This window comes from Haplochromis burtoni, unplaced genomic scaffold (genome assembly GCF_018398535.1).
Source record: "Haplochromis burtoni strain Fernald_Lab_line unplaced genomic scaffold, NCSU_Asbu1 Contig_66, whole genome shotgun sequence".
In the NCBI taxonomy this organism is placed as follows: domain Eukaryota; kingdom Metazoa; phylum Chordata; class Actinopteri; order Cichliformes; family Cichlidae; genus Haplochromis; species Haplochromis burtoni.
Window position 1 is genome coordinate 455,622 of NW_024582427.1, and position 27,230 is coordinate 482,851.

The 27,230-nt window shown below is 37.9% G+C and overlaps 1 protein-coding gene across 2 annotated transcripts in view; it reads right to left on the reverse strand.

The window, feature by feature from the left end:
- Positions 1–27,230, reverse strand: part of fstl4 (follistatin-like 4) — a 209,089-nt gene that overhangs the window by 8,789 nt on the left and 173,070 nt on the right. For both annotated transcript variants that reach the window (XM_005923089.3, XM_042221414.1), the window contains exons 8-14: positions 24,579–24,699; positions 21,416–21,577; positions 16,961–17,095; positions 13,507–13,533; positions 11,883–12,001; positions 8,371–8,520; positions 1,096–1,203 (exon numbers count right to left, since the gene is read on the reverse strand). In XM_005923089.3, coding sequence (XP_005923151.1) covers positions 1,096–1,203; positions 8,371–8,520; positions 11,883–12,001; positions 13,507–13,533; positions 16,961–17,095; positions 21,416–21,577; positions 24,579–24,699 — 822 coding nt within the window. The remainder of the gene's footprint in view (positions 1–1,095; positions 1,204–8,370; positions 8,521–11,882; positions 12,002–13,506; positions 13,534–16,960; positions 17,096–21,415; positions 21,578–24,578; positions 24,700–27,230) is intronic.

Sequence of the window (27,230 nt, forward strand, 5' to 3'; positions counted from 1 at the left end):
CATAGAACCATTTCACAAAAAATTGAGAGCTTAAGAATTAACTGGAGTAGGGAAAAAAATCTATACTGAAAATAAGTGAAACACACGTAAATTTGACTGTAACATTATTGCACAGTCCTTATAAACGTCTCCAAATCATAAAGACAGAAAACAGGGCCGCACTTAATTACAATGCGGTCCCTTCACCCAAAGAGACAAAGCAGAACAATAAACATGTTATTGTCATTTACAGAGATTACAGTGCGATCCCTTGGTAGCTTTACTCATGACACTATCTTCCACCGATGCACATGCAAAACAGGCAGACCTAAAAATACCAGCCCTTTAAAAACAGCATCATCCTCCATCGGTGCCGGTTCTGGTCTCTTCCCTCTTCCCTCTTCCCTCCACCTTCTCGACCCTCTCTGCATCTTCCTCCCTATTCCCTTGTCACAACCCATCCCCTGAGGTGGATTAAATACAACCACACCTGTGATCATTTCTCAATTGTGAAGCCTCCAGCACCAGCAGCCCAAAGGGACGCTCGGCACGAGCCGACAACACCACAGCTGTGAATTGCTGTTTTGCTGGCTTGGTAAATGCTCTAAAACATACATAGATTAGTTTTTGTCACACAAATACTTATCACATAAACAAAGGACGCTGGCACACAAGTGTGCTCAATTAGTTATAAGCCAGGTTTTTCCTCGCTTGGTAAACTTTTTACAGCTAACGCAGATTATGCTCTCCCGGGGAACGAATCAAGAGTTGAGGAATACACACCACCAAAAAGCAAGTGTAGACGGATGATAAAAAGCAGGTCTGTTTTGTAATTTTATAGCTGCTCTAAGCTTTGTTTTATGTTCGATGATTACAGTTCACTGATTAACAAGCGAGCCTGCGACACCGATGAGCTCCCTGTTCCTTATTAAAGAAAGATATCCAAAATAATAGCCTGTCTTTTTTTGCAGACAGGAGACAAAACAAAGCACAAAATGCTTAAGTGTCCCTTTAATAGTTAATATCCAGTTCCCTCTCATTCCCAGAGCTGTAATTTAAGTTGAACCATTTAGCTTGTCTATCAAAAGTAACTGCTGCAAAGTACTTCACACTTACCTGAAGTGTTGGGTGGGTTTTGTCCATGTCCCCCCAGGTTAGGACCCACACCTGGTCATGTGATTTGTCATAAAGCATCTTTACTGGAAAAGGGTCTGTTGTAACAGCCTGCAGGACATAAAGAGAGTGTGGGAGAAAGAAATAATTGTGGGAAATTAGTCCTCTTTACTGGAAAGGAGAATAGCTCATGGTGGTAGAAAATGCAGAAGGGGCAAAACAAATATAACAAAAAAAACCTATTAATTATCAGATTAAAGACAATTTAGAGAACATCCTGATCCTTTCATTTCATTCCCAGCAAATGTTTTACAAGGCAGTCTCTGTGATAAAAGGTATCCTGCGCACTTTTTCGATCGCTGTTTTCACAACCAAAATGTTTTATCATATTATGGATGTAATGTGTTTCAAATGGCTTTACAATGTTTCACTGAGATTATAATAATAGAGTGCTGTTCCAGCAAAAAGGGGTGTAGATAGTAGACATACTATGATGGCAAACACAGATGTGAACAAAGCAGGATTTAAAAAAAACCTTAAAAATTGGCTTTGCAAATATACTAAAAAGAAGAAAAACTTGTTTAACACTTAAATCCTGCTAACTGCCAAACCTTTAAGAAGCTTTTAGCAACATGCTAAACGTTTTGCTTGAATACAATGGAGATAAAACAGGTCAGATTTTTTAGAAGCAGTATAATCTGATCAAAACTAACTGAATCCACGTAACAGCTATACAGTACACATGATGCGTGGATTTGTGACAGAGCAGTATACTTGCTGACCAGAAAATCCACTCTGTAACACATAGAGTCAACAGAAAACTCTTATCACATCAGGCCACTGACGGAGTGCAAAGGAGATAGGATATACAGATGTAAACAAAACCTGTATAATGTCACTGCTGAAGAGATTTTAGTTAAGGTATCTGACACACATCGGGTGACGAAAGCAGAAAGGAGAAGCAGTAAAAGAAGAATTGAAACGAGAGAGAAGGGAGAGGATGGGAATATACTAAACCTCAGATCTGTTGCAATGTCAACAATGAGGAGTAACACAATCCATTACCCTGCTTCTGGCTGGGTGGACAGGGAGCTGCTGACACCCTCACCAGTGGAGCGAGACCACAAGCTTTTTGTTCAGTAATGGGAGGTCCAGCCCTCTGTTCTGCACTGGTCAGCCAAGTGTCAACTCAGCATGTGCCTATGTATAGTATGAGCAGATGTATGTGTGTGTTGGTTTCTACATAATAGAAGCAGAGGTAAAGATGGGGTAAGGCCTAAATGCAGCAACCTGGAAGGCAGTCATTTAAAAGCCCAACATACTTAAGTGTAATTTAACGGTGGTCTTAAGGTCTGACTTGTTTAAATGATTGTTTTTACAACAAGATATATATATAAAAAAACTTCTTTGTTTATGAAGTGAGCACACTATTTTCTTAAGGATAAAGAACTTGGGGTATGCTTGTTTTGACTTAAAGAAAAGGGATTGATTTTGAGAGCCAAAACCATCCAACACTGCTGTGCTCTGATTCCAACGAAAGATAAGACGAAAAGGTTATGATGGTAAATCTCAGATATACATTTAAGCGTCCTATTTTTGTTTTCTTAGCATTTTGTTTTTTATTTTGACATTCTTTTTCTCAATCAAAATGGGATTTTGATGTTTGATTTTTTAGGTGTTTTGAACTTTACTCCACAGGAAATGAAATATCAATAATACATGCTGATTTTGTAATTTGTCTGTGGTTTGGTCTGCCCCAATTTTGGTTAAGAGAACTTTGGTCTAAAGAAATAAAATAAAAATAGATGATTACAAGTAGATATATCATAAGACCAACAAACACAGTAAGTATTTGTTTCAGGCAAGCACACTAAATATTATTATTCAAAATGTGTGTGGCAGTGGTTAAATTCCATGAATCACAATTAAAAATTCCATGAAATAAATTTAAAAAAAATCAGGCATATTGTTCAGAATATATGTGTCCATTTTTTGACCTATTAGTAGAGTTGCATGGTTAGAGATGTGGACTGCAATCTGAACTGATTCCAAAACACTTCATAGGGCTGCCTTTCAGTGGCTCCACTGGCAGATGACAAAAGAAAAATATATAGTAAAGGTTGACACATTTTACAGTTTTTCTGCATATATCTTTCCAAGAAAACCCCAAACACAGTGATAACAATCTAAGCTGGCTAGATGTCAAAGAGCTGTAGCAGCAAAAAACTTGAAACAAAGTAAATTTTTAATTCTAGATAGAATCTGTGCTGTAGATGATCTCCTATAGGTCACTTGACAGCATCCATCACTAAAACAGAAGTACAAAAGCATATGGATGCCATAGAGGACCACTTCTATCATTCAGGAAACTAGAATATTGTTCAGCTCCTTGAGCAAAGATGATCGATCGGGTTTAGAAAAATGAAAATTCATAACAAAATCTTAAACGACAACTCTGTGCAACTGATTTACTGCAGCCTCAAAATGACTTTTAAACTTACTATTTAAGTAACTACACAGAGGTTTTTGCCATCTGGCGTTCTTTTTAATTAGCGGATGTGCTGTTTGTCTTTGGACCCAATGGGAGGCTTAGCTGGCACAGGTCTGACACATCATAGTCAAGGTTAGATCCCTTTGTTGGGAAAGATAACAAATGTGCCATTTTCTTGCTTGGAACAGCATGAAAACCACGCTAGCCTCTGTCGTTGTAGCTTCTCCACATGTTTACAACCTTCATCCTGGTGTCTTTTGGGAATTTTTGGATGGGAGGGTTCAGAAACATATGAAGGCTTTCTAAAAAGTGCACAACTTTTCACTATAATAAGCAAATGATAAAGCACCCAAGAATAAAATCAGCAGTCTGGGCATTTCCTTTATTTTTGCTTTGAAATATTTTTCTTTTTCTTTTTTTTTTCCTGTGGATGGTAATGCTCTGAGGCTATACCATTGAAAACTTCAGACAGATGTCATCTTTAAAAAAAAGCAAGAACCATAGTTGATTGAAATTTCACTGTGATTCCCATTAAAGTTTCTTTAAAAGTTACCACATTTGAAGGATCTAGTGCATCTCCACTGACTCAGAAGTGAAGCTGTTGAAATGGTTTATCATTTCATGGGGTAATAATTGAAATTTAGGTATCAGGCAAAGACTTTTTTGTTAAAAACAAATATTTTAAATGCCTGTAAGCAGGCACATTGTAATGCACCCAAATGTCTTTGTAATTTGTGCTGAATGTTTTCCTTTTGACGCATTAAGAGTATGACCACAGCATATCACCCAGTCTGTGCTGATGGAGATTCTTTTATAAGGTACTGCTTCTACTCCATGGTGCAAATCACAAATGTGCACCTTGAAGTGGTCACAAGAGCATGTCTAAAGACCTTACAGACAGGACATGACAAGTTTGACCACAGCATGCTGTGATGAATCTGGCAAGCTGAAATGAGGAGGCAAGCAGCCGACAGCGTGCACAAAAGGAAATATTGAGGGGAAAAGAGTAGTGTGCGTTTATGTGTGTGTGAAGTCCCTGAACTCACAATGCCAGTCTGTGTTTGCACGGGGACTTTTAAAGGAAAGCATACACATTTGTTTTAATAATCTGGTCTCTTATTTTAGTTAGGCTGTGTGTGTGTAAACACACAATCCTGAATTACAAAAATCACTGCTGCAGCATTTACATGGCCTTCCTGAATTGTGTGCAAAACCTTTTGATCACACCTAATATTTAGAACACCTCTATTGTTTCTTACCTATAAGCTTTATAAATACCATTTAAATACCATGCCATTTAGACATATACATACCATCTCATGTAAATCTTGAGGAGACTCAGATCAAATCATTGGCAGCGGTTACTTGGTATCACAGAAAACAGGTCATATTATCACCCATTTCATACAGTTATTCTTCCACTGAGAGCATGTTTATACTTCAGATATTTATTTTCTTCACTCCTTCTTTTAGATAAAGTCCTTTCCAATCTTTTGCCTACAGCTCAGCTGTCTGACTGTCGGCTGCAGACAATATAAACAGATCCTAGAGACAGGTTTGAGGATTTTGTTGCAGAGCACAGAAGACTTCCTTCACTTATGCTTTTTGGGATGTTTCTGAAAGGAGAGACATTGTTAGGACACCTTTCTAAGATTAGAATGAATCGATCATTCTAAATTTCCTATTTGATTAACACACACACACACACACACACACACACACACACACTTTCACACTTTCACACATACATACATATATATATATATACACACAAATATAAAATAACACCCAGCACGCCCCTGCGGCGGTTTATCCTTCAAGCTCGGGTCCTCTACCAGAGGCCTGGGAGCTTGAGGGTCCTGCGCAGTATCTTAGCTGTTCCCAGGACTGCGCTCTTCTGGACAGAGATCTCCGATGTTATTCCCGGGATCTGCTGGAGCCACTCGCCTAGCTTGGGAGTCACCGCACCTAGTGCTCCGATTACCACGGGGACCACCGTTACCTTCACCCTCCACATCCTCTCGAGCTCTTCTCTGAGCCCTTGGTATTTCTCCAGCTTCTCGTGTTCCTTCTTCCTGATATTGCTGTCATTCGGAACCGCTACATCGATCACTACGGCCGTCTTCTTCTGTTTGTCTACCACCACTATGTCCGGTTGGTTAGCCACCACCATTTTGTCCGTCTGTATCTGGAAGTCCCACAGGATCTTAGCTCGGTCATTCTCCACCACCCTTGGGGGCATCTCCCATTTTGACCTCGGGACTTCCAGGTTATACTCGGCACAGATGTTCCTGTACACTATGCCGGCCACTTGGTTATGGCGTTCCATGTATGCCTTGCCTGCTAGCATCTTGCACCCTGCTGTTATGTGCTGGATTGTCTCTGGGGCATCTTTACACAGCCTGCACCTGGGGTCTTGCCTGGTGTGATAGACCCCAGCCTCTATGGATATTCATTGTACATCATACATATGTACATATATACCATATACATATACACAATATATACAATATATATATATATACATATACATATATATATATACATATATACTATATATATATATATACATACTATATATATATATATATACACATATATATATGTATATATATATATACATACATATATGTGTATATACTATATGTATATATATACAAATATATACATATATACAAAAAAATATATCGTTCATCCCTATCCCTCTGCCTGTGCTTTGCAGCCTGCCACCATCTCTCCTGTCTTAAAAGAAATGACAAATGTGTCTTGTGACAAAGGATGTCTTGAGATAACAAAGCAAAAAGAAAAAAAAGAAAAGGAGGATGCATTAACCGCCTGCACCCAGAGGCCAACGAGGATCTTCAAGAAAGAGAGGGGGGAGTGGAAGAGGCAGGGTATTGGGAGCAAAGGACAAAAAAGCAGTTTTACAGTATTGGATGAAGTTAAAAAAAAAAAAGACAAGGAAAGCAGGCAGCTGATCACAGCTTCAAGAACCACTTACTGTAGATGTGTGTCAGAATGCTCAAAACAGTAATATGCTTTTATATTTGATCTGATTTAAAATAACATCTTAATATGAAATAAAAACATATCCAGACTCAATCAAGTGACTACTGAGAACAGATAAGACAGATAACAGTTTTGGATCTTTGGTTCCCTCATTTTCTTATCCCAGACTTTAGTTCATTTCCTTTTCTTCTTTCACCTCTTTCCTCTTGAGTTAGGCCTATTTCCTCTCATCCTGCACCTCAGTATAAATGATGCTGACCCTGGGAAGGACCCCTGAGGGATTTAATCTCTAAACAGCCGTTACAGGCAAGATAAATGGTAAGGCAGCTAGCACCCACCTGGGCACCATATTGTTCCTTGAAGTGCATTTGATTTATTTTACCTTGCATGTAGCTTCTTACATTGGTTGCAGTTCAGTAGTGTGTCAAGTCTGAACTCGGTTTGTCTCACAGTTTGATGTTTGACATATAGTGTAACTCTGCTTGGATGTATCCCCGCTAATTTTAAAGGTGTTAATTTTTTTCTTATTTTTCCTTGAAATATAGTATACTTCAAGACAGGCAGACAAAAGGTTTTGACACATTTTTAACAAGTGAATGTCAACTGTGTTGACTGAATAAATGCCCATCACATTATGATTTGCCAGCTCTATATGTACAGTAAGTAGTTAATCCACGATAACTGTTACTGATGACTTGTGTGCAAATACCCACGTTTATCGCGGGAGTTGCAATCCAAAAATAACCCGCGATAGGTGAAATCCGTGAAGTACGCAACTTTATTTTTTTACAATTATCATAGATGTTTTAAGGCTGTAAAACCCCCAATACAAACTTTATGCACTTTTCTCAGACAGGCATGAACATTTTCACACTTTTCTCTCTTTTTTTTAAACACTCTCAAAGTTCAAATCTTTGTAGAAAAATTTGACAAGCTGAACGCATTCTGTACTGTACAGGAGACACGGCACGAGATTGACTGACAATGGTCTACAGCCACGCAGAACACAATGTAAAAAAACCCCAAACAAAACCAAACAAAAAAAAAAACAAGGAAAATTGCACCAAAAAAATCTGCAAAACATCGAGGCCACAAAAGGTGAACTGCGTTATAGCGAGGGACCGCTGTACATTATTTGCCGAGGTGGAGTGAGATTGTGAAAAGCTTGACAATATCTAGAAAGTCTGGACAGTTGGTTGGATGCTGCATTAAAGGTACTTTTACTTCTTTCTACACCAGGCTTCTGACTTCTTTACAGAAACATCTTCCATACAACATATGGGTGAGCACTGCACTAACGACCAGGGCAATCATAAAAATACAGATATTTGTCTGCTGACGGGAGGTTGCCAGGGCATCTGCTAATGATCTTGAGGCCTATGTGACTGAGTCCTAAAGATCTATGGAGAAGAAAATAAAAGTGACATGTTGTTGCATAGCAGTGAAGTTAGACCTTCTCATGTAGGACTCTGTATTAAAGGAAAAAAATATTAGACTTACATTTTGTTTTAATTCCATTTAAATAGTACATAAACAGTTTTTGGTGATTTTAATGATCAGATCAGTTATGGTGAGCTAACTAAGGGGATTGGACTGTAATCAAACATACCAGAGCCCAGGCTTAGAGAAACTGTGCAGGCCTTATTTTCCTTACATTACCAAGCTTACATCAGCACAAGTATCTGCAGCATGGAGCAAATTAAAATGACCCTTTAGCATGTTGGATATTTGTCTTTGGTGTGTTGTGACAGGCCTGTCTTATAACCTGCTCCACCCACCTGCACCACCTTCTGTGCTTGAATATCGACCACCAGCACTCGGCTCTGGAGGGGCTGGGTCACATAGATGTACTTATCTCTGATGTTGACTGCTGAGGACCACACACAGTGTTGAGGTGACACCCCCTCACCTTTAGGGCACATCTCCTCCTGGGAAGAGCCAACAGAGGAGAGGAGGAGAAGAGCAAGAGAGGAGGGAAAAGGTTGGGAGGATTTACTGGTGTGTTTAAGATCGGCACTGTGATGCTTTTTATTGTACTATTCATCCATGGTTACTGCTAGGTTAAAAAAAACAACTTTCTTTTTCCCCTTTAATGTCACCATGTCCCTTTTATGAAATAATAGAAAATGGTTAAAAAAGAATCTAATTTTCAGAAGCCAAACCTTCTGAAATACAGCTGACAATTCTAAATGAAAAGTCCAAAAACATAAGAAAGATCTGAAAATCTACACCTATAAGGAGCTGGCAACTGCATTTTTTTGCTTTTATTTACTCTGACAACTGACAATTAAGTCTTGACTATACCAATAACAACAATATTATTTAAATAAAAAATTACAAAGCACATTATTTAGCATATTAAGGTGCATATCTTTACTACTGCTTGCTTTATTTCAGTTATACTTTTAATGATTGTCTAAATGGCATCTGTAATAACTATTAGTCATTCTGGATGTTTCTCTTAGAAAACTAGTGTTTGCATCCTTAACATTTAGAGGGCAGACTTTGCAGTAATTTCACTCAAATATCGACTGACTCAACATATGTCTCCGGCAGGCCCTGTAGTCCACCGTCTTTGCTGACGAGACAACTATGCACACACTCCCTCACTTACACTATACTGATGTAATCATTAATGCACACACAGAGGTTGTGTTCCCAGAGTTGCCACCTCCTCTCCACCTCACCAAAGTGGAGAAACTGCTGTTTATAGCAGGAACTGGCTAACACATGGCCTATTGAGTTTGTATTGATCTCTAATACAATTACAGGCTACTGTAAAACCCAAATCCCTCAAAAGAACAAGAACTTTTACCATCTAAAGCACCCTGCTCGAGGAAAAGGATGTTCTCTAGTGGATTAAAAACCCCAGGTATATAGTCTATATGCTCTGTAGTTGTGAGCTGTTGACTAATGGACATGAGTAATCCTATTACGTTTAGTCAGTTGAGGAGTCATCCAATGACATCAGAGAGGGAGGAGGAGGAAGGATGGCCTCGATCTAGGTGGCAATTTCATACTGGACTGAAATGAAGAACTATAGAATGGACTTAAAAAAATGGAATAAATTAATTAAATAATTACAATATATCTTAAATATAACTTACTTTTTATAATTTGGCTTGACTATATACTTACTGACATTGTTTACTAAAAGATGAGCATCTATATTAAACAGCATGAAAAGCTAAATGGCATTTTGAATTTAGAATCGATGATTAGTGTTAATCCACTGCTTGTCATTTTAAATTATACAATTCAAGGTTTTATCCACGAGATTTCTGGTGAGCTGTTTGGGAATAGGATGTAGACTGGCTGGCCACTTTGTTAGTTACACTTGTTCAACTACTCAATAATACAAATACTGAATTAGCCAATCACATGACAGTAAGTCAGTGTAGGTAGGTATGTCGTTATTGCCAAGATGCTGAAGTTTAAACTGAGCATTAGAATGGGAATGAAAGAGGATTTAACAGATTCTGAATGTGACATAATTGCTTGTGCCAGACAAGCAGGAGGATACTAAGGCTGGGTATCGTCACTGATTTCTAGAATCGAATCGATTCGGGGAAATTTTGCCTCAGACAGTCAGAAATATTGTAATTCTGATCACTTATCAGTACATATCCATATTTTTATATCTATAAAAAGAAAGCTGACACTTGTGAGACTTCATCAGATGTGTACGCATTACAGCAGATGTCTTTGTGTCAAAGTAACAGAGAATAAAACACAGAAAAACATGAAGGAGATTTGATAACTGCCTTAAAAATATTCTGCAGTAGAACAAAAACGAAAGAAAAGCATTAATCAACATCTGAACATTACCTGATGCTGCTGAAGTGAAGCAGAGCAAAGTTACAGAGGTTTTATTAAAGACACAGCTAAGTATTTTGCAATTTTGCGTAATTTAAAAAAGTTAAAAAAAAAAGAAAAACAGTGGCCGACAGCGCTGTAAACAATGGTAGACTTGTGCGTAATAATAAGCAAGTGAATAATGCAGAAAACAGAGATTTTTAGATGGGAAACTATTCCTGAGAGAGAGAGAGAGACAGAGAGCTCTGCAGGAAGTGTGATTTTATTGTGGAATAAAACAGCAAAAGTAAGACGGAATTCATGACGATGCTCATGTGAAGTGAAATGTGAAGCATAGTTTGGATCTTCTTTTGCTGCTGGTTCAGTCAATATTGTTTGGAGAGAGATAAAACCTGCAGCTTCAGAATCCAGCGCAAAAAAAAGACGTAAACACAGTTGTTGAAATTTTGGGAGGTTTAACCTGACATTCTGGCGTTTCGGGCAAAATACATTTATATTTAAAAATTGATTCAGGATTTTAATGAATCAATATCACATTATCCAAGCGATAAATCGATAATCAAAACCCACCCCTAGAGGATACATCTGCAGCAACTGCACAATGCTGTTGTGTAAGTAAATAAGTAAATGCTTATTACACATTTTTAGAAAAATATAATATTAAATATCTTATTGAAGTATCACACATGAAAGTCTGTAATAAAAAAAAGGCAAGGCTGTTAATCCAAACCTAATCCTGCCCTGAGTTTCTAGTGGAGTGCTATCGAGTACAGATGGGTTACTAAGACCTGCATACTGGCCTTTAAGCTAACAAATCCACAGAATTAATGTTCTTTCTCACCAAATTTGCAAAGGGTTAGACATGTGGAGACGGCGGGACCCTTTTACAGTGTGTGGGGTCCTCTCTCTTCAGTGGTCAAGTAAAAAAAAAAAAGTCACTGCTGCATTATGTTTTTATTTTGACGGCAGTTACAGAGATGTTTAGTTTGTTTGTTCTGTTTGATGTTTTTTCTGGTTTCAGAACAATGAAAGGGTGTCCTGATTTACTCCCTATACTCAAAGATCTTGAAGTTAAAGGACAAAACGCCTGAGATTTTAAAAGATAATTACATGTTTCCCTTATATAAACACCTGGTACCTCATAGTCATTCTTTGTATTATGGTGTAAGAAACTAATACCTTTTTACTGACTGCGAGATACTTTTATGTTCTACCATGGCATGATGAATGCATGCCACACCTACTATAAAAAAGTGATGGAGAATACACTGAGTGGCATTCTTCTACCTTACACGTAATTTGATTTTAAAACACATTTGCTCAGCAGTGACAAACACCACCATCCTGAAATCTATTTAGTAAAATATAAAGGAAGCCTGAAACTCACCTATAGGTCACTCATTAGCTAATGGGCACTTTTTGTGTATTTTCTTCTTATTTAATTTATTCCATTATTAAATTCACATGCACTTACATAGGTAGCGACAATCCTCTCTGTCCGCTTCAAATGTCTCCGTATTTCACATTCACTAGGCTGAAGAAGAGTGATGCCCTCATCAGAAAACACGTAGAACATGTTTCCCACACTTAGCCCTAAAAGTCAAAACAAGCGGACAGGAAAAAATATTGTCAAAATACTTTTTTTTTTTTTTATAAAAAAAGGGAAGAAATACAAATTAAAAAAATCCAGCTCCCATCTTTTCTGTCATTTGTGATTGGCATTTAAATTTTCCTGCCACAGGAGACACAGCAAGACGCCAGTTAGCATGTTAGCATGGATGGGCAGTATGTGACTGCCAGCTGTTTGACAGCGCTTATAAAGGCAACTTGTTCACGGTCTAATACAGCAAGAGACATAAATTAAAAACACAATTTTTCACATGTATTCTGCTAAGTCTAAACAGCAGCTAAAAACATAGCAAGGACTCAGCAATCCTATGTTCCCTAACCCTAACAAATTATTACTCCTTCACATATCATTATTCACACATATATACAGTGCTTAACAAATTTATTAGACCACTTAATAAATTAGAAGAAATTAATCAAGCATAAAGAAATCACTAAAATATTAAAGTCGTATCTTAATCAAAAAATAATAATGTGCTTTACTAATCTGTCTGCTTTTTGTAAAAACAGCAATTATGAAAAATTATAGAGCCCCAAAATAATTATAGTTTAGCAATAAATCTGTCAATTTGATCACTTTTTTAACCATTACATAAACTTAAAGATAAAGAAAGAAACTGTGGCATAAACGTTTCAGTGGGTGGTGGTCTAATAAATGTGTTAAACACATTCATATATAAATGCAAGCTGTATGCAAAGACAAAAACTAGTGGTTGATATTGATTTGTTAGACTATTAGGATATTGCTTTTTGCACAAAAGTACTGTGAGGTATCACACCATTTTTATTGCCAAGCAATTTAAAAAATGAAGCATACACATGCAACATGAGTCATTAAAGCGGAAAAAAATATCTGCTCACTTACAACCCCCACTGTTAACAAGATACAAATACTTCAGTTCAAGAGCTTACACTGTATTCTAAACCACTCTGACTTCTTTTAGTCCTGTGGTGAACATACTTTGTAGCAATGTATACAAAAAACCCAGATTTGATTCGTATTCTATTCTAAACCACAGTAAGTTTTTCAATGCGCTGCTACTAGAATGCACGTACTTGTGGTAATGCTGATGTGGTAATAATATTTATTCCATAAATACAGGATGGATTTATATACTGCTGAAAATCACAAGGCTGTTTTTCTTGCAGCGAACATGCTGGGTCTGTGGTATTATTTGTAAAATACATAAAATCCCTGCTTCTGTGCAAATGTTCCCCTTAGGTGTCCTGAAAAAAAATGTTAGAAAGCACACTAAGAAAAGGATGAAACACTTTGAGCATGCAAGGGAGGAAAACTTAAAGAAAAGTTTTGCTGGAAACAAAACAACTCTGAATCTTCTGGACAGGAGGGCAAACATCTTGGTAAGTCATAGCTAGCCAGCTGCAGGCCCTGCAGAGCTACAAACATGCACATCACATTTTCCTATTCACAAGAATGCAAAAGTGTTTTGAGAAGTGTTATGTATTACCTTCTTCTCTCCACAGAATGTTTGCAACTGCACAATCAGCCATTGAGCAAAAGGAAATGGAGAAAAAAAGGAGAGAAAAATATTATTCCAACCCAGCAAAATGTCTTCAGAAACAGGAGATAAGTTCTGTCATGCCATGTCGATCCAAAATACTATGTTTGACAGATACAAAATGTTCCTCACTACTGTTGACAGGTCATGCTTCCTCTTAGATCAAGACATAACTCTTGTCTTCAGAGAAGACGTGGTATCAATTATTCTGTTTAATTTTCTCTGACCCAGGAGCTCTTTTTAGGTATTGCTAACATGTCAAATGATGCAACATAATGAAAGACTAAAATTTTACAGAGAGCTAAAGTATTTAATTTGATAGGTTAAACCTGCTTAAAACTGAGATTACTCCATAAAAAAATGTAGTACCTCATAAAACCTGCTTTTCCCTTTATTGAAACATTTTAGATGACCCCAAAGAGGTTTTAGGTAAAGAAATATGATAACCTTGCATATTTATGCATGAAATTGTCATAAATAACAAGAAAATGCACAAATTTCTGTCAAAGGACTTATGATATTGTCAGTCTCTCAAGACCCATTCAAAGCCATAAAACCCCCACTGAGTTCATATTACAAAGAGCTAATTTTGGACACGTTAATTGTCCTAGATAAAGTATATTTGGACCCTAAACAGTTAATCTGCTGCCTTTCATTTGTCACTGACCTCACTATTTCCCTTGACAGTACCAACTGAAACGTTTAAATTGATTTAAACTCAATTTTATGGACTAACAAAAAGGTCAGTCTTAAGTGTTTCAGAAGTGTTCACAGAGATAAATGATCTTGCCTAAGGGATGGCAGTCTCAGAAGCACTTCATGTTGCAGCTCTGCTGTAAAGGCAAGATTGATAGATACCAGTCTGAGTGAAACACCTGACATTCCTTAAGTGCCCTGGTCAAAACTCAAAGACACCATAAGATATTTGAGGGAAGGCCTAAAGATGGCAGTTCACAGACGCCACCCATCTAACTTGATAGAGATTGAGAGGTTGTGATAAGGAAGGAAGGACTAAGCGAACTGCAAATGTTCATAGACTTAGCCAAGAAGGCACAAAGCGGTAACGGCTACTGAAGCAGCCTCCTACAACTCTTATATTTAAGAGTCTGAATACTTTATTCTGTAGAATTTAGTTTTTAATTTTTAATACATTTGCAAAATGTTCTCAGTTTGTCATGATGGTATTTCAAGTACAGATTAATAGGAGAAAACAGCAATTTTGTTTATTAGGAACAAAAATAAAACTCTTTAAAGTGCTTGAAAAGCAAAAGTGGTCTGAAAATCTCACAGTGACTGCTTTGCTGTGTGTGTTCACAGAGGGGGATCTCTTAACTGCAGACATGATTATTTTGCTAATACTTCTGGTATATTGTTCCTGTTCCCGGATAGGCTGACTGAACTATTCCCCACGAGCAGCTCTTTACTTCAGTGAATCAACCTCAGGAAAACACATTACAGACAGACACAAACCTACATGCTACTGTATTCTTCTGGCGTGGAGTTTTTGATGTCTCCCATAAAATCTATTGTTTCCTACTATAAAAAAGAATGGGGTCAAATAGGAGATTATTGTGCCTGACATTCATCTTTTATCCGTGCCACCCTGTCTCAGCAAACATCGTTGGCGATGTTTTCACAGTGTCTAGTCATTGCTGAAAAATAGTTTCAAAATAAAAGTTTGCAAAAATGTTACCACAACGTCAGTTTGAGTTATGTCTTCAATTTTAAGCTTAGACATTGTTGTTAGCTTTTCGAGTTAGAGAAGGTTTGAGTTTACTTATTATTTTCTACCTTCTTATCTTTTTTATTGATTAGAATAAAATGAGAAAACAAAATCACGTTATATGAACAGTTAGAAGAGATGAAACATCTCACCTTGAGTATGACTCAAAACCACAGCCTTTTGAGTTTCATTCGTCTAGTTACCCCACTGAGGTAATCAACTTCTTGTTAAAAAAATAAGAGCATTCATAAGTCTATGATATTGAAATCATGGACAGGGAAGGGATAATTGTAAGGATATGATGCCACAAATTAAAATTAGATGCACAAAACCATAAACAGCGTAAAAGTGGTGTTTATTAAAAACAGGGCTTAGTAATACTAGTCTGTCTCTTGTATTTGGACAGATGTTCTGTGGACATCTGTTCAGAGCCATCGACAACCCATATGTCACTGAATAATTACATATGGTTTGCAGTAATCTAGTCTTTACTGTACTTCTCACTTTAATGATGTTCTGATGCAACCTCTTCTCTATGTGGAAACAAAGTCAACACCCGTTTGTCTATGATTCAGTTTTTACTGTTGTTCACAATCAGTTTTGACCATGGAGGTGATGTTGGGGTTTCAGCCATGTTTGCTTTGGTGTGGAGACGACAGAGCTATATAGTGTTGTGGTTTGATCTTAATACTACTGCAAAAGAAATGTGGCTTTAAAGTGCAGCTGCTGAAATGCTGCTTCACTGTTGGTCTAATATGAATATGGTGATTCCTTCTTTATTTTTTCTACCATCTGAAGGCATAGGGAATTGGCTCACTGTCAGCTGACATAAAGCAGTTTTGGTGCTTATTAGGTTCACCACTTACTGCATTAAAAATTTAGGAGATGCATGGAGCATTTGCTGACGCTTGTCTGCACAGGACAAATTTGAGCAAGCTTATTTTTTTTTTTAAATAATAGAGCTGTCCACATGTTGGTAAATGACTGTAATTTGTTTGTGCTATGTCTTTATTACATGTCTGAATTTTATTTCATTATACATGATGATCTGACAATCGTTTATTGTGGATGATGTTAGTCTTGTTCTAGCCTAGTCTTTATAAATAGGTATCGCTGTGCTAACTTTGCTTAGATTTCTCAACGATTAGTAAGTGCACCATCAAAAAAAAAACCCCAAAACTGTTCAAAATTAGCATTTTGCTCTCGTCAAAATCAAGCTCCTGCCTTTCCTTTCTATTGAACATTCAAAGAGGCAGCAGTATAGACAGTGCATCCAGGTGAAGGCAGGCTTGTAACTGTAAGCGCAATCAAAACGCTTTGTGAGCACAAAGACAATAAGAGTTCTTATCACACCACCTGTCCAAGGCTTAAACAAGTAGAAAAGCTTAAAATCAAAATATACTTGGCTGCTGGCTTAAACAGCAGAGTCCTTTTCTTTTACAGTAACCTTGCAGGTAGTGGATCCACATGAGCAGCAGTGGGAGGCGAACAGGCAAATTGACCAGTGTTGTTTCTGATCTCAGTGTCATCAGTACCTCAGTTCACCCTTCACAATACTTTCATGTCGGGAGTGATTTTTTCCAAAATATTATTTTCTAAGCTTTTCTTTTAGAGTAACTCTTATCAATTCAAATATTGACTTCTTACATAAATAGTGAACTGTGACTCTGTAGGACTTACGAGTCTTCTTAGCCGAATCTTCAACAAACAGAGACGAGATGTCCTCATCCACTCCCACTTCATTCTTGGCAATGCACGTGTAAGCTCCTGTGTCCTCGTAGCGGACGCTGCCAATAAAGAGTTCACTACCGTTCGCTAAAGAGGAGAGGAAACAAAATCAAACAGGTATACACATTACTGATGCAAAGCTACTATACACTACAATCATATTCAGAGTGTTTATTTTTTAAAAACAAACTTTTAAATTTATTCAACAAATTCGACATCTTCACTGTGTTAAAATTCTGTGATCGAATCATGAATATATGTGTGGTCCTGCATCTAACAGAAGCACAATGAACCAAATACAATAATAATGCAAGTAATGTGTCATCAAAGGTGCAGGGGAAAAGAGACTAAAGACACCTGGGAGCTATAAAAAAAAAAAAACCACAGAGTTTGATCAATATTCTTGTTTCCACAGGCATTTTTTATCTCAATGAAATCAGAGACATTGTAGCTACATTGTAGCAGCATGTACAACTTGGTCAGACTCTCTTCTGGTCTATATCTGGTCGCTGTGGTTGATGAATACATTTAATAGTATTCAATCAAAATAATATACATTTATTATCCCACTATCCAACAACAGGTGTCCTAAATTAACAGTACTGGTTAATTTGACCAAAAATATGATATGACCAAAAATATTTATCACGATATACATTTGAAAATTTGCGATGACGATATAACTGACGATATAATTGACACTAGACAAAATACTTTACAACTCCTCAACTTTATTAGTGCAAAAAACAAACAAACATCAATGTATTTTACTTAAACAAGCAGCTGTTTTTTATGTGCATTAAAGTTATATAAAAATTTAACAGTGCAAATACAAATTCCTTGCTGACAGTTTAACCAAAAGGCATTTCCAGTGGAAACTGGCCGGCATATCCTCAGCATAACCATGTTTAATATCCACAAAACTTAAAAAGAGGTTATACACACACAATACAGTAATATTATGTTGAAGCGCAGTACGTATCACTCCGCGAGGCTCCTGCCTACGATAGCCGTAATGCTCCGACAATCCATCAAAGTGCTGCGGGTTCGTAGCTTAGCAAAGTCGTACTAAAACATTTGACAGATTTTCGAGCGCCGTGTACCACATAAAATCGTTTCGAGGTCAGTAAACACAACCAGAATTCATACGTAAGGCACACGGGATTATAATCTGTCGATTTTCAGAAAAATCAAAGGATTGATTTTAAGTGTGCCATATTTTCAAAAAAACACGGTAATAACGACGGCCCGCTAGCATGCTCTACCAAAAATAGTGCTTTGTTGTGGGTCTGACGGACGAAAGCCAAACCAGTTCCACACCACTGAAGTTGCAGCATTTTTACAAACCAGTTCTGGTTCATCCGTTTCATTCAACGATCTGCTTTCGCTCTTCTCATTCTCCGTCGCCGCCATGCTTTTTCCGCCACGTGCGTATGTAAACAAAGGCACTGCGCATGCGGGTTTTACCCATATTCTATCACAATATTTCATTTTCTAATCGTTGTCCAACATTATACCGGTATTACCGTGAACGGTATGATATGGCCCAGCCCTAGTACTAGTAACAACCAAAAAATTTTTTTTTACATTTCTGTAGTGGTAAATTAACCAGTATGCACTATATTTTATATTGCTAATATATAATTATTGTTAAATTTTCAAATTTATTGTTTAAAAAAAGTTTAAAAAAAGTAAAGCTATTTATTTTAATTAAGATACCTAATTACTTATTTACTATAATAGTTTTACTGGTTGTATGCTGCTGCACATACATGAGTTACAGTTTTTTCCCGTACATACGTGCAGCACAACACTGTTGCTCTCAAGTTTCAGAATCATATTCTGAATCGATAGCGACAGGTGATGCTGGTGACGTTTAGAGACAAAAGTCAACATCAGAGGTGAGCTCTCTGATGTTTCCTGCGGCATGCTGTCGCTTTGTGATCTAGAGCTGCACTCTGATCCTTCCTGTACTTCATTGATCACACGAGGGGAATTTGTCACAGTGGAGCTCTTACAATCCAGGATGTATAAAAACATTAAAGCAAGCTTTCATTTTCACCCCTTTCTATACATCACCTGACATAACATTTAGATAACATCAAACATAGGTACCATCCTTTTCCCTCACATATACAGGATATCATGTGTTCCACCTGCTAAAACTTAAAGCATTTTTAATGGAGGTCTTTCTATAGAATCCATAAACAACAATGCTGCACACAGCTTGTTAAAAAAAAGAGAAAACAACAACAACTGTTCTTCATCTTAACCTTCTAATTCATGGCCAGTGGGTTAAGGGAAAAAAACAACACAGACATTGATGCAAAGCTTTTCACATTAGTGAAATGTCTTTTGGATTCTGATAATAATTCTCTTTTATCGGAGGAAATGCGTGCAATGCTTTGAAGTGACAGTGCCTTAAAGCACTTCTAACGTCTCATGGAATGAGACAGCACTTTAATTACTTCTAATTCATACTGATGTTCTGATCAATTCTTATTAAAAACCACTGAATCAAGCACTTAAATGAGTGTTTATATCCTCTGCATGTTTGCAGCGCCTGTGATGATGTGACTGGTTTTGTCTTAAGCTGAAGCAATCTCATTTTCTTAAACGGCTCCCCGCAGGATTACTGCATAGGTGAACAGGACATGTCACCTGATTCAGCAGCTCCTGTTAGCTTTATTGGGCTTTAAAGCACCTTTTAACTCACTGTTGTATTACATTTTTGCACACCACAAGTGAACTGCTCGACCTCAAGTAAGAAAGAGTAAATTAAAAAAGGTTACATGACACGAGAGAGGCTGCACAGAGACACACACACACACACACACACACACACACACACACACACACACACACACACACACAGTGATAGTAATTCATCAGTGGTCTCACTTAATGTGCTATCGGCTTCCATCGTGATGCTCTGTAGCCTTATAAATGCTGCTAAACAATTCAGATATATTCTTCAATTCAGTGACCACAAATGCAGCTTAAGTTAATAAGCTACCCTTGACCAACAAGGTAGGTGGTACAGAAATATATGCCCCCCCCAACACACACACACACACACACACACACGACACACACACACACAGTATAACACACAGGACACACACACACACACACACACAACACACACACACACACACACACACACACACACACACTCCAAAAAAAGAGAAAAAACAATCCACTGACTCTTCTGGGTCAGAGGAATTATCTGTAATCTCACATGTTGAGATTTCCCTGCATTTCCTGTTTGACAACAAACTAAATGACAGAAAATATGAGGCAGTGTTCTAACAGTGTTTTCAGCACTGCAGTACTTCCTTTATAGTTCAACTGTGGCTCGCAATCAATACTTCTTACTATCAGCTGTCAGTGCGTTGTTCAAATTTTACAGAAACCTTTGAAAAAAATGAGGATAGGGGCAACACTTTATATTATCTTTATTAAACTCCCATCAATACAAGTGCGTTGTGGAAATAAAAGGGTGAATTACTCTTCCTGTGCTTTGATCACTTTCTCCCCAACCACGGCCAGATTAAAAAAAGGAACTCTGCGCTACATAATTTGCTTTTCCATGCTATTCTTTTCACTTACCTAGATGTTGTTTATTGAATAAGTACAAATGATCACTTTAAATAGGGCTGCTGCCCCTTTCTGCTGCCCATATTAGTTGGTAAATCTGAAACAGCAGCTACTGCAGTGTTTATACGGTGGTGAACCTTGCAGAACCTCCTTGTTTGAGTGTCTAAGGGTTGATAACAGGCTATTACCATAGGTAATGACCCACACACAGCCAATAAACTTTCCTTTAATGAGAACTAGGCCATAAAAAGGAAAGTTGTGCTTCCTCTCTCTGATATTGAGAGTGTATCATAAAACAAAAAAGCCTTCTTGCCCAAATAAGTTGTTGCCGTCTTCTGTCACACAGTGTATTTATTTTTATCTTCAATCTCCCATCTCATTCACCATCTAATAATAAGTATGTTTACATTGTCAGAGGAGCAAAAGGATGTAGTGAAAGAGGGCAGCTGAATTTCTTTTCAATCATGGTTTCATCACAGTGGTACAGAATGCAAATAAACTGAAAGTATATGAGAAATTATTACTGTGGACAAGTGGAACCACTGGCTTTTCAATAAAAAAAGTTGCTTAAATAAAATAGCAGCTTGAGTTTCAAGATTTGTTTTCATTAGTCTTATACATTGTTACACCCCGGCCTAGGCCGGGGTGTAACATTGTGGTGGTTTATAAAGATTTATGCTTTTTCCATTGTACACTGTTGTTGCTGCGTATTGTGCTCTTGGAAGAAATCACTTTACCACCGAGCTGTGACACACAGAGTCCGCTAAAGCAAAAAATATGCTGATAGCAAAACACTGCAAAACTCACCTATGAGAGAGAGCTGTTTGGAGGATCTGGGCTGCAGATCCATGCCATTCTTCAGCCAAAGGAGTTTGGGATTTGGGATGCCGTCGGCGTGGCAGTGGAGGCTGGCAGATACGCCGGGCTCCTGAGCCTGTGTCTCTGGATAGACCAGGATCACTGGAGGGACTGGACGCATATACACAAAACCAAAAATACAAATGGAAATAGTAAAGCGGCAAGTGAAAACATAATTACACACTGTTTCATTGGTAGACCGTAACTCCTGGGGGAATATAACACAAACACCCACACGCACAGTGGCCAGAGAGGAATTTGTCTCACCACAACATGGAATATATTCACAAATAACAAGAACCCAAGAGCTCTGGGGCTGCTTTATTACAGCTTGAGTCCTGCAAGAAATAGATGTCGGACGTATGTGTCACTTACCACCTCCTTTGGAGAAAGAGCCGTAAATAGATGTGGAGAAATTGAGGAGGAAAAATGAAATATGAAGTAACAGTTTACATGAACAGGTAAGATGCTGTTTTCGGATTATTGTGCTTTGCACATTTTGCACCGTGGGCCAGCTGTCAAATTCTGACAGACCCTTCCTCCAGGAGCTTACTCACCTCTCCCATTCAGCTTTCCTCATTTTTTAAATGTTACCCCTTATAGCTCTTTTTCTCTCCTGTTCCTGTGTTTAAAGTGCTGTGCAAAAGTCTTGAGCCACCCTTTGGTTCTTTTCATTTTCAAAGAGCCAGACGTTCTTGTAATCTTTTAAAAAAGGCAAGTAACTCGAGGGATGAATCAGTGTTGTGTCTACGCATCCAGAAAATGTAGCCAAGAACCAGTTTTAAATGATATCTTTAGGCACTCTTGTTATTTTGCAGCCTGTTGTAAAAGAACATAATTTCTTTTGTTGAATCTATGAAAAATGACAAAGCAGTCTAACAGGAAAAAAATAGTGTTTTTGGCCAATAAGGTAATTCAAATATCTAAATATTTGGCATATTTTGGCATGGCGTGTAGTGTGTCCTCACAACGTATTGAAGAATCATCTTCAGTAGATGATCAGTATCTGAAAGTCATGTTCTTAAGAAACATGAAAAAATTTCAGTAAAGACCTCACAAAGGACCCGACAGATGCATCTGGCCCTTCACTTGATCTCTTTACTGGTCGCCCATGCCTCTAGAACCTAGAAATGGTCTCAATGCTGTGTTTCAGGCAGTGGTGTTGGTGACCTTGTCAAGGTTAATGGAGTTATGAATATAGAAAATCTGCATCAGATTTTGATCCACCATACAATGGCATCTGGAAAGCATCTGATTAGCAATAGCTTCTGTTTTTAAGCATGACAGTGATTCCAAACACACTGGCAATGTAGTAAAAGCATACCTGGATAGGGAAACACACAGTGGAACAATACAAGTCATAGATTGACACAAAAGAACCAATTTCCAAACAGGAGCTTTGAATGTCTTTTAAGAAGCCTGGAGAACAATTCCTAAAGACCTCCAAGTTTTGGTATTGACTTCCACGCTCTTTACAATTGTCCAAACTCTGTTTTTTGCCTTATATACTGTGTGTCCATGTATGTTTGCAAACGTTTGAATAAATCACCGAATCTCTGTGTTGTTTTCCTCACAAAGTATAAAGGTTAAAAAGAGTTTCTTGAGACTTTTGCACAGTATTGTTTGTCTACCTCAAATCCAACATTGTAATGACCTGCCTTATCATCCTACAAAACACACATATGATGAACTCCTTCTTGCCAAAAGTATCTATAATATAGTCTGTATGTGTCACATCTGTCTGTGACGTTAACTGTTCTGTTTCATTACCAAAACAGTACTTAACTAAACCAACCCTTTCTCTTCTTTCAACATTACTAATGTTTTTAACTTTTTGACATTATTAATGTCAAAGATTTCATATATACTTCTCTTATACTGTCATACTACAGGGCACGGCCACGGCTACTTCACCAATACTAAAGCTGCAATATCATCATTACTCTCACCAAAAAAAAGAAAGCACAACAGGATACAAACCGCCCACTTAGTATAATGTGGCACTTGGCTCATTTCCATTGCACCTTATCTCACCTTGTCATATCTTATTTGAAATACCTTGAATCCCTAACACAAACATTTGGTAATTGCTCTTTCCTGATCACTCGCCCTTCAGTCCCCCTGTCACATCACTCCCCCTCCCTCCTTTTTTCCGACGATTCCACAAAAAAAATACCAAAACAAAAACAAGACAAAAAAAGGACCCATGGAGGGATGGAGGGATGGAGCCTCCATCGGAAGAGGCTTAGTTTAATCATTTGTATTCCGCGTTTGAGGCTGAATACATTTAGATTCAAAAACAAAAGCACAGTTTAAGGGGGTCACCTTTGTTGTGCTACAGGTGTGGAGCTTTAAACTTTCTCGCAGGTTTTTCTTTCGAGAGATGTTGAGTAAAGTATAACAGTAGCAGAGACGAATACTCTAATTTCGGTAATTATTATGAGTGAGGCAGCGCTTTGATAACTTCACTGGTGTTCTGTGTTTCTGCTGGTTTCTAAATGAATACCAACGTAAGTAGCTTTTATCCACTGCACAGAATCAGCTGAATAGGCTGCATGCACTCACATTTCATTTGCAGCCTAATATGAAATTATGTTTTGCTCTTTGGCAAGAGTTACTTTGATGCAATGCTCCGTGTGCCCTTGTCTCCCGAAGCTCTTGTATGAACCATGCTACTTAAAAGACACTTCATCTTTGCGTTTTGCCTTTTTTTGTCATATATGAAATTAAATTTGATATCTTTTGCTTTTTGTTCTTCGTCAGGCAAACACTTTTATTTGTTTGACGTTTGCTAGACAAATACTGGAATAGATAAATCTTCATTAAATAGCTTCCTGAACAGAATGATTAGTTATTGGGAACATTATTCGATGGTGAGCCCTAGCTCCAGATAAACAGACTAACAAGACAGACAAAAAATGATGCAACACACAAAGTTTTTTCAGTTCATTACAACCTTTGCTGTACTTTTGGAATCATTGTTATGCTACTAAATTGATGTGAGACCAGCAAGACAACTTCCTGATGATATCCAAACACTAAATGCCATCAATTTTTTTCCCAGAATTTTGTCCACATCACCACTGTAAGTAAGAAATGAGCTACTACTGACCATTCACCTGGAGCACATGTGTCTGATAGAGGTCTTCATAGCCGTAGGCATGGCAACTGTAGTTTCCCATGTGGATGGTTGTCACCTTAGTGATGTACAGGGAGCCATCGTCCCCAAAGTCCTGAGATAGAGGGAAGAGATGGATGAGTAAAATTAAGTGAGAAAAGAGGCAAAAAGGCAAATGTGGTGAGAGGGCGTGAAAAGTAAGGAAGAAGCGGGAGGAAAATTAAAGATGGAAAAAGAAGAGTGGGAGGTGTTGGAGAGGGAATACCGGTGAAGAATGGGGTGCAGAAAACATCCACGGGGAGTGAGGTGGAAAAATGAAGGTATCTTGATAGAATAAATAGGGATGCTTGAAAGGAACAGAGAAAGCAGGCACACAACAGCAGGGAGTGATGGGAAAAGACAGCAGAGAAAAAGAGTGATGCGAAAAGGACGAGAGACCATGAATCAACGGTTTCCCTGTTGAGCTGAAGCAGGCAACAGGGAATTTGATCCTCCTCTCTCCCTCATCACACTGCCTCAGCCTGATAAATGGCAAGGGTTAAAAATATAAAGCCCATTAGGTTGATGAATGGGGCGGGTTGTTGTTGGTGCAGCATGCGACAGTCACCGGGGGGTTTCCAGCCACAGCTTAGGGTGGATTAAGGCATTAAATAGTTTGCTGTCCCACCAAGTGGCAGAGCAGATGTCCTGATGCAGCTCTGTCATGACATGGAAACCACAAATGGCAGCTCTTCCTTTTCTCTTTTCCTTTTTTAAGGGCTCTAGAAATTAATGTGACCTGACAAGGGGGCGGCGTTGTGACAGGAAAAATGTGAAATGATTTTCCCGTAAGATAGATGGAGGAGCTTAGGCAGCCTTTCAAGTTCAGGATTTACAATTAAGGGAAGAGACAGCGCTACACTGGCAAGGACAATTAAAACTGAATGGGCCACTCGGACTGCAAAGTAGGACTGTAGTACAGTATATAAAAAACAAGGGACTGAGGATGGCGGTCTCCTAAAACTGACTCAGTTGAGGTACCTTGGATTTTATCTTCAGTTTGTCAGCTGAAATTATGTTTTGGTTGGCTGTAAACTTCAAAGTAAGTCACATTTATCTGTGATACGGGTCATATCACAGATGAGTGATCTTAGGCACTAAAATGTAAACCATAAGGCTTAACATGTGTTGATGCAATGCTCTGCAGGTCCACTTGACTGTAGTGCAACTGGGCAGACATTGTAATGGTTAAATATAAGATTTTCTTTTAGAGGAAACAATTCAAGTCCAAGGTAAAATAAATTAAAACCCCGTTTTTCATCTTTGACTAATACATTTACATGGTGATGACCAAGCCTGCATTGTCTCTGGGTAGCTGGTGCTATTACTGCCTAAGAATAAATGGGAGAGACCTGGCCTGCAAACCTCATCATAACGTAATTGTATTAGCCGTTAATCTTTGAGTTTGTGAAATGTGCTGATGACACATGGACACAGAATTAAAAAAAAAGGTATTGGAGAAAAATTACAGGGTTTTATTACTATTCAAGGAAAATTACGTTATTCAAGGAAAATTATACACTTGAATAATAAGAGCAGTCCCAGAGTTACACAGAAAGATGGTCAGTGGCCACATTCAAATTAATAGATCTTAAATCACTCGCGGAAATTATTCCCTTCACATGCAAAACTAAATCAGAGTCTCCTTTGGTTTGTTCTCTAATGATAATCATCATTAATTTGCCTTGATATACAGAATAGAGCCGAGTAGTACTATAGTAGTAGTAGAAGTAAGTATCTGCTTCTATATCTGTTTAATACATGTTAGCAATGCATATGGAAGCTCTCTATTAACTTTTTTTTGATGAAATATAGCTAATTTCATTTCCCAATAATCAGTTTCCTATCGCAGCACTTCATATGAACTGAAAACTGAATCCACCCATATACACAGTGCGTTACTTTTTGGGGGCACAAAATGTGAAATGCCTTTTTTGTGATCGCTGGTGAAAGCACTGAGAAAGAAGCTCAACGGAAAGAGAAAAATATGGGCAAAGCTACAAAAAGAAGAAGAAGGAGAATAGACTGACTGTGATAGAGGCTCAGCTTTCTGGTTTCAATGAGGTTATATGCCAGAGAGCAGGACTACTTCAAAAACTATCAAATAAAACTTCTGAAAACAATCCTGTTTCCATTCTGCACAGCTCAACAGGAGAGAAAGGTGTGCTGAAAGGACTTCGACAGGAGAGTAATGTCCCGTCCCTCCTATCGCTGGTCACCTCACAGAACCACTGTGGTCCAAATCAACTTGTACAAAATGCTACACAATAAAAATAAAAAGTCTCAAAAAGACAATGGATCTGTGTAACATCCTGCCCTTTATTGATGCAATTTAACTGTTCTTACATATGAGGTTTAGAGGGAAGTTTGCCTTGGAAAATCTATTCAAAGCTGCCCTGCATATGGATATTAAATGCATATATTTCTATTATAGTCCTGTATAAATTGCAAGAACATGTGCACATGTTGAGATGAAATATACCCTGCATCAATGAGATATAAAATCCTAGGATAAACTTGAACATTTACCTTTAGCCCTTTATGAACTAATTTATTTGGATGTCTACATTTTCATTACTTAATGGCTTCTTTATCTTTCGTTTAGCC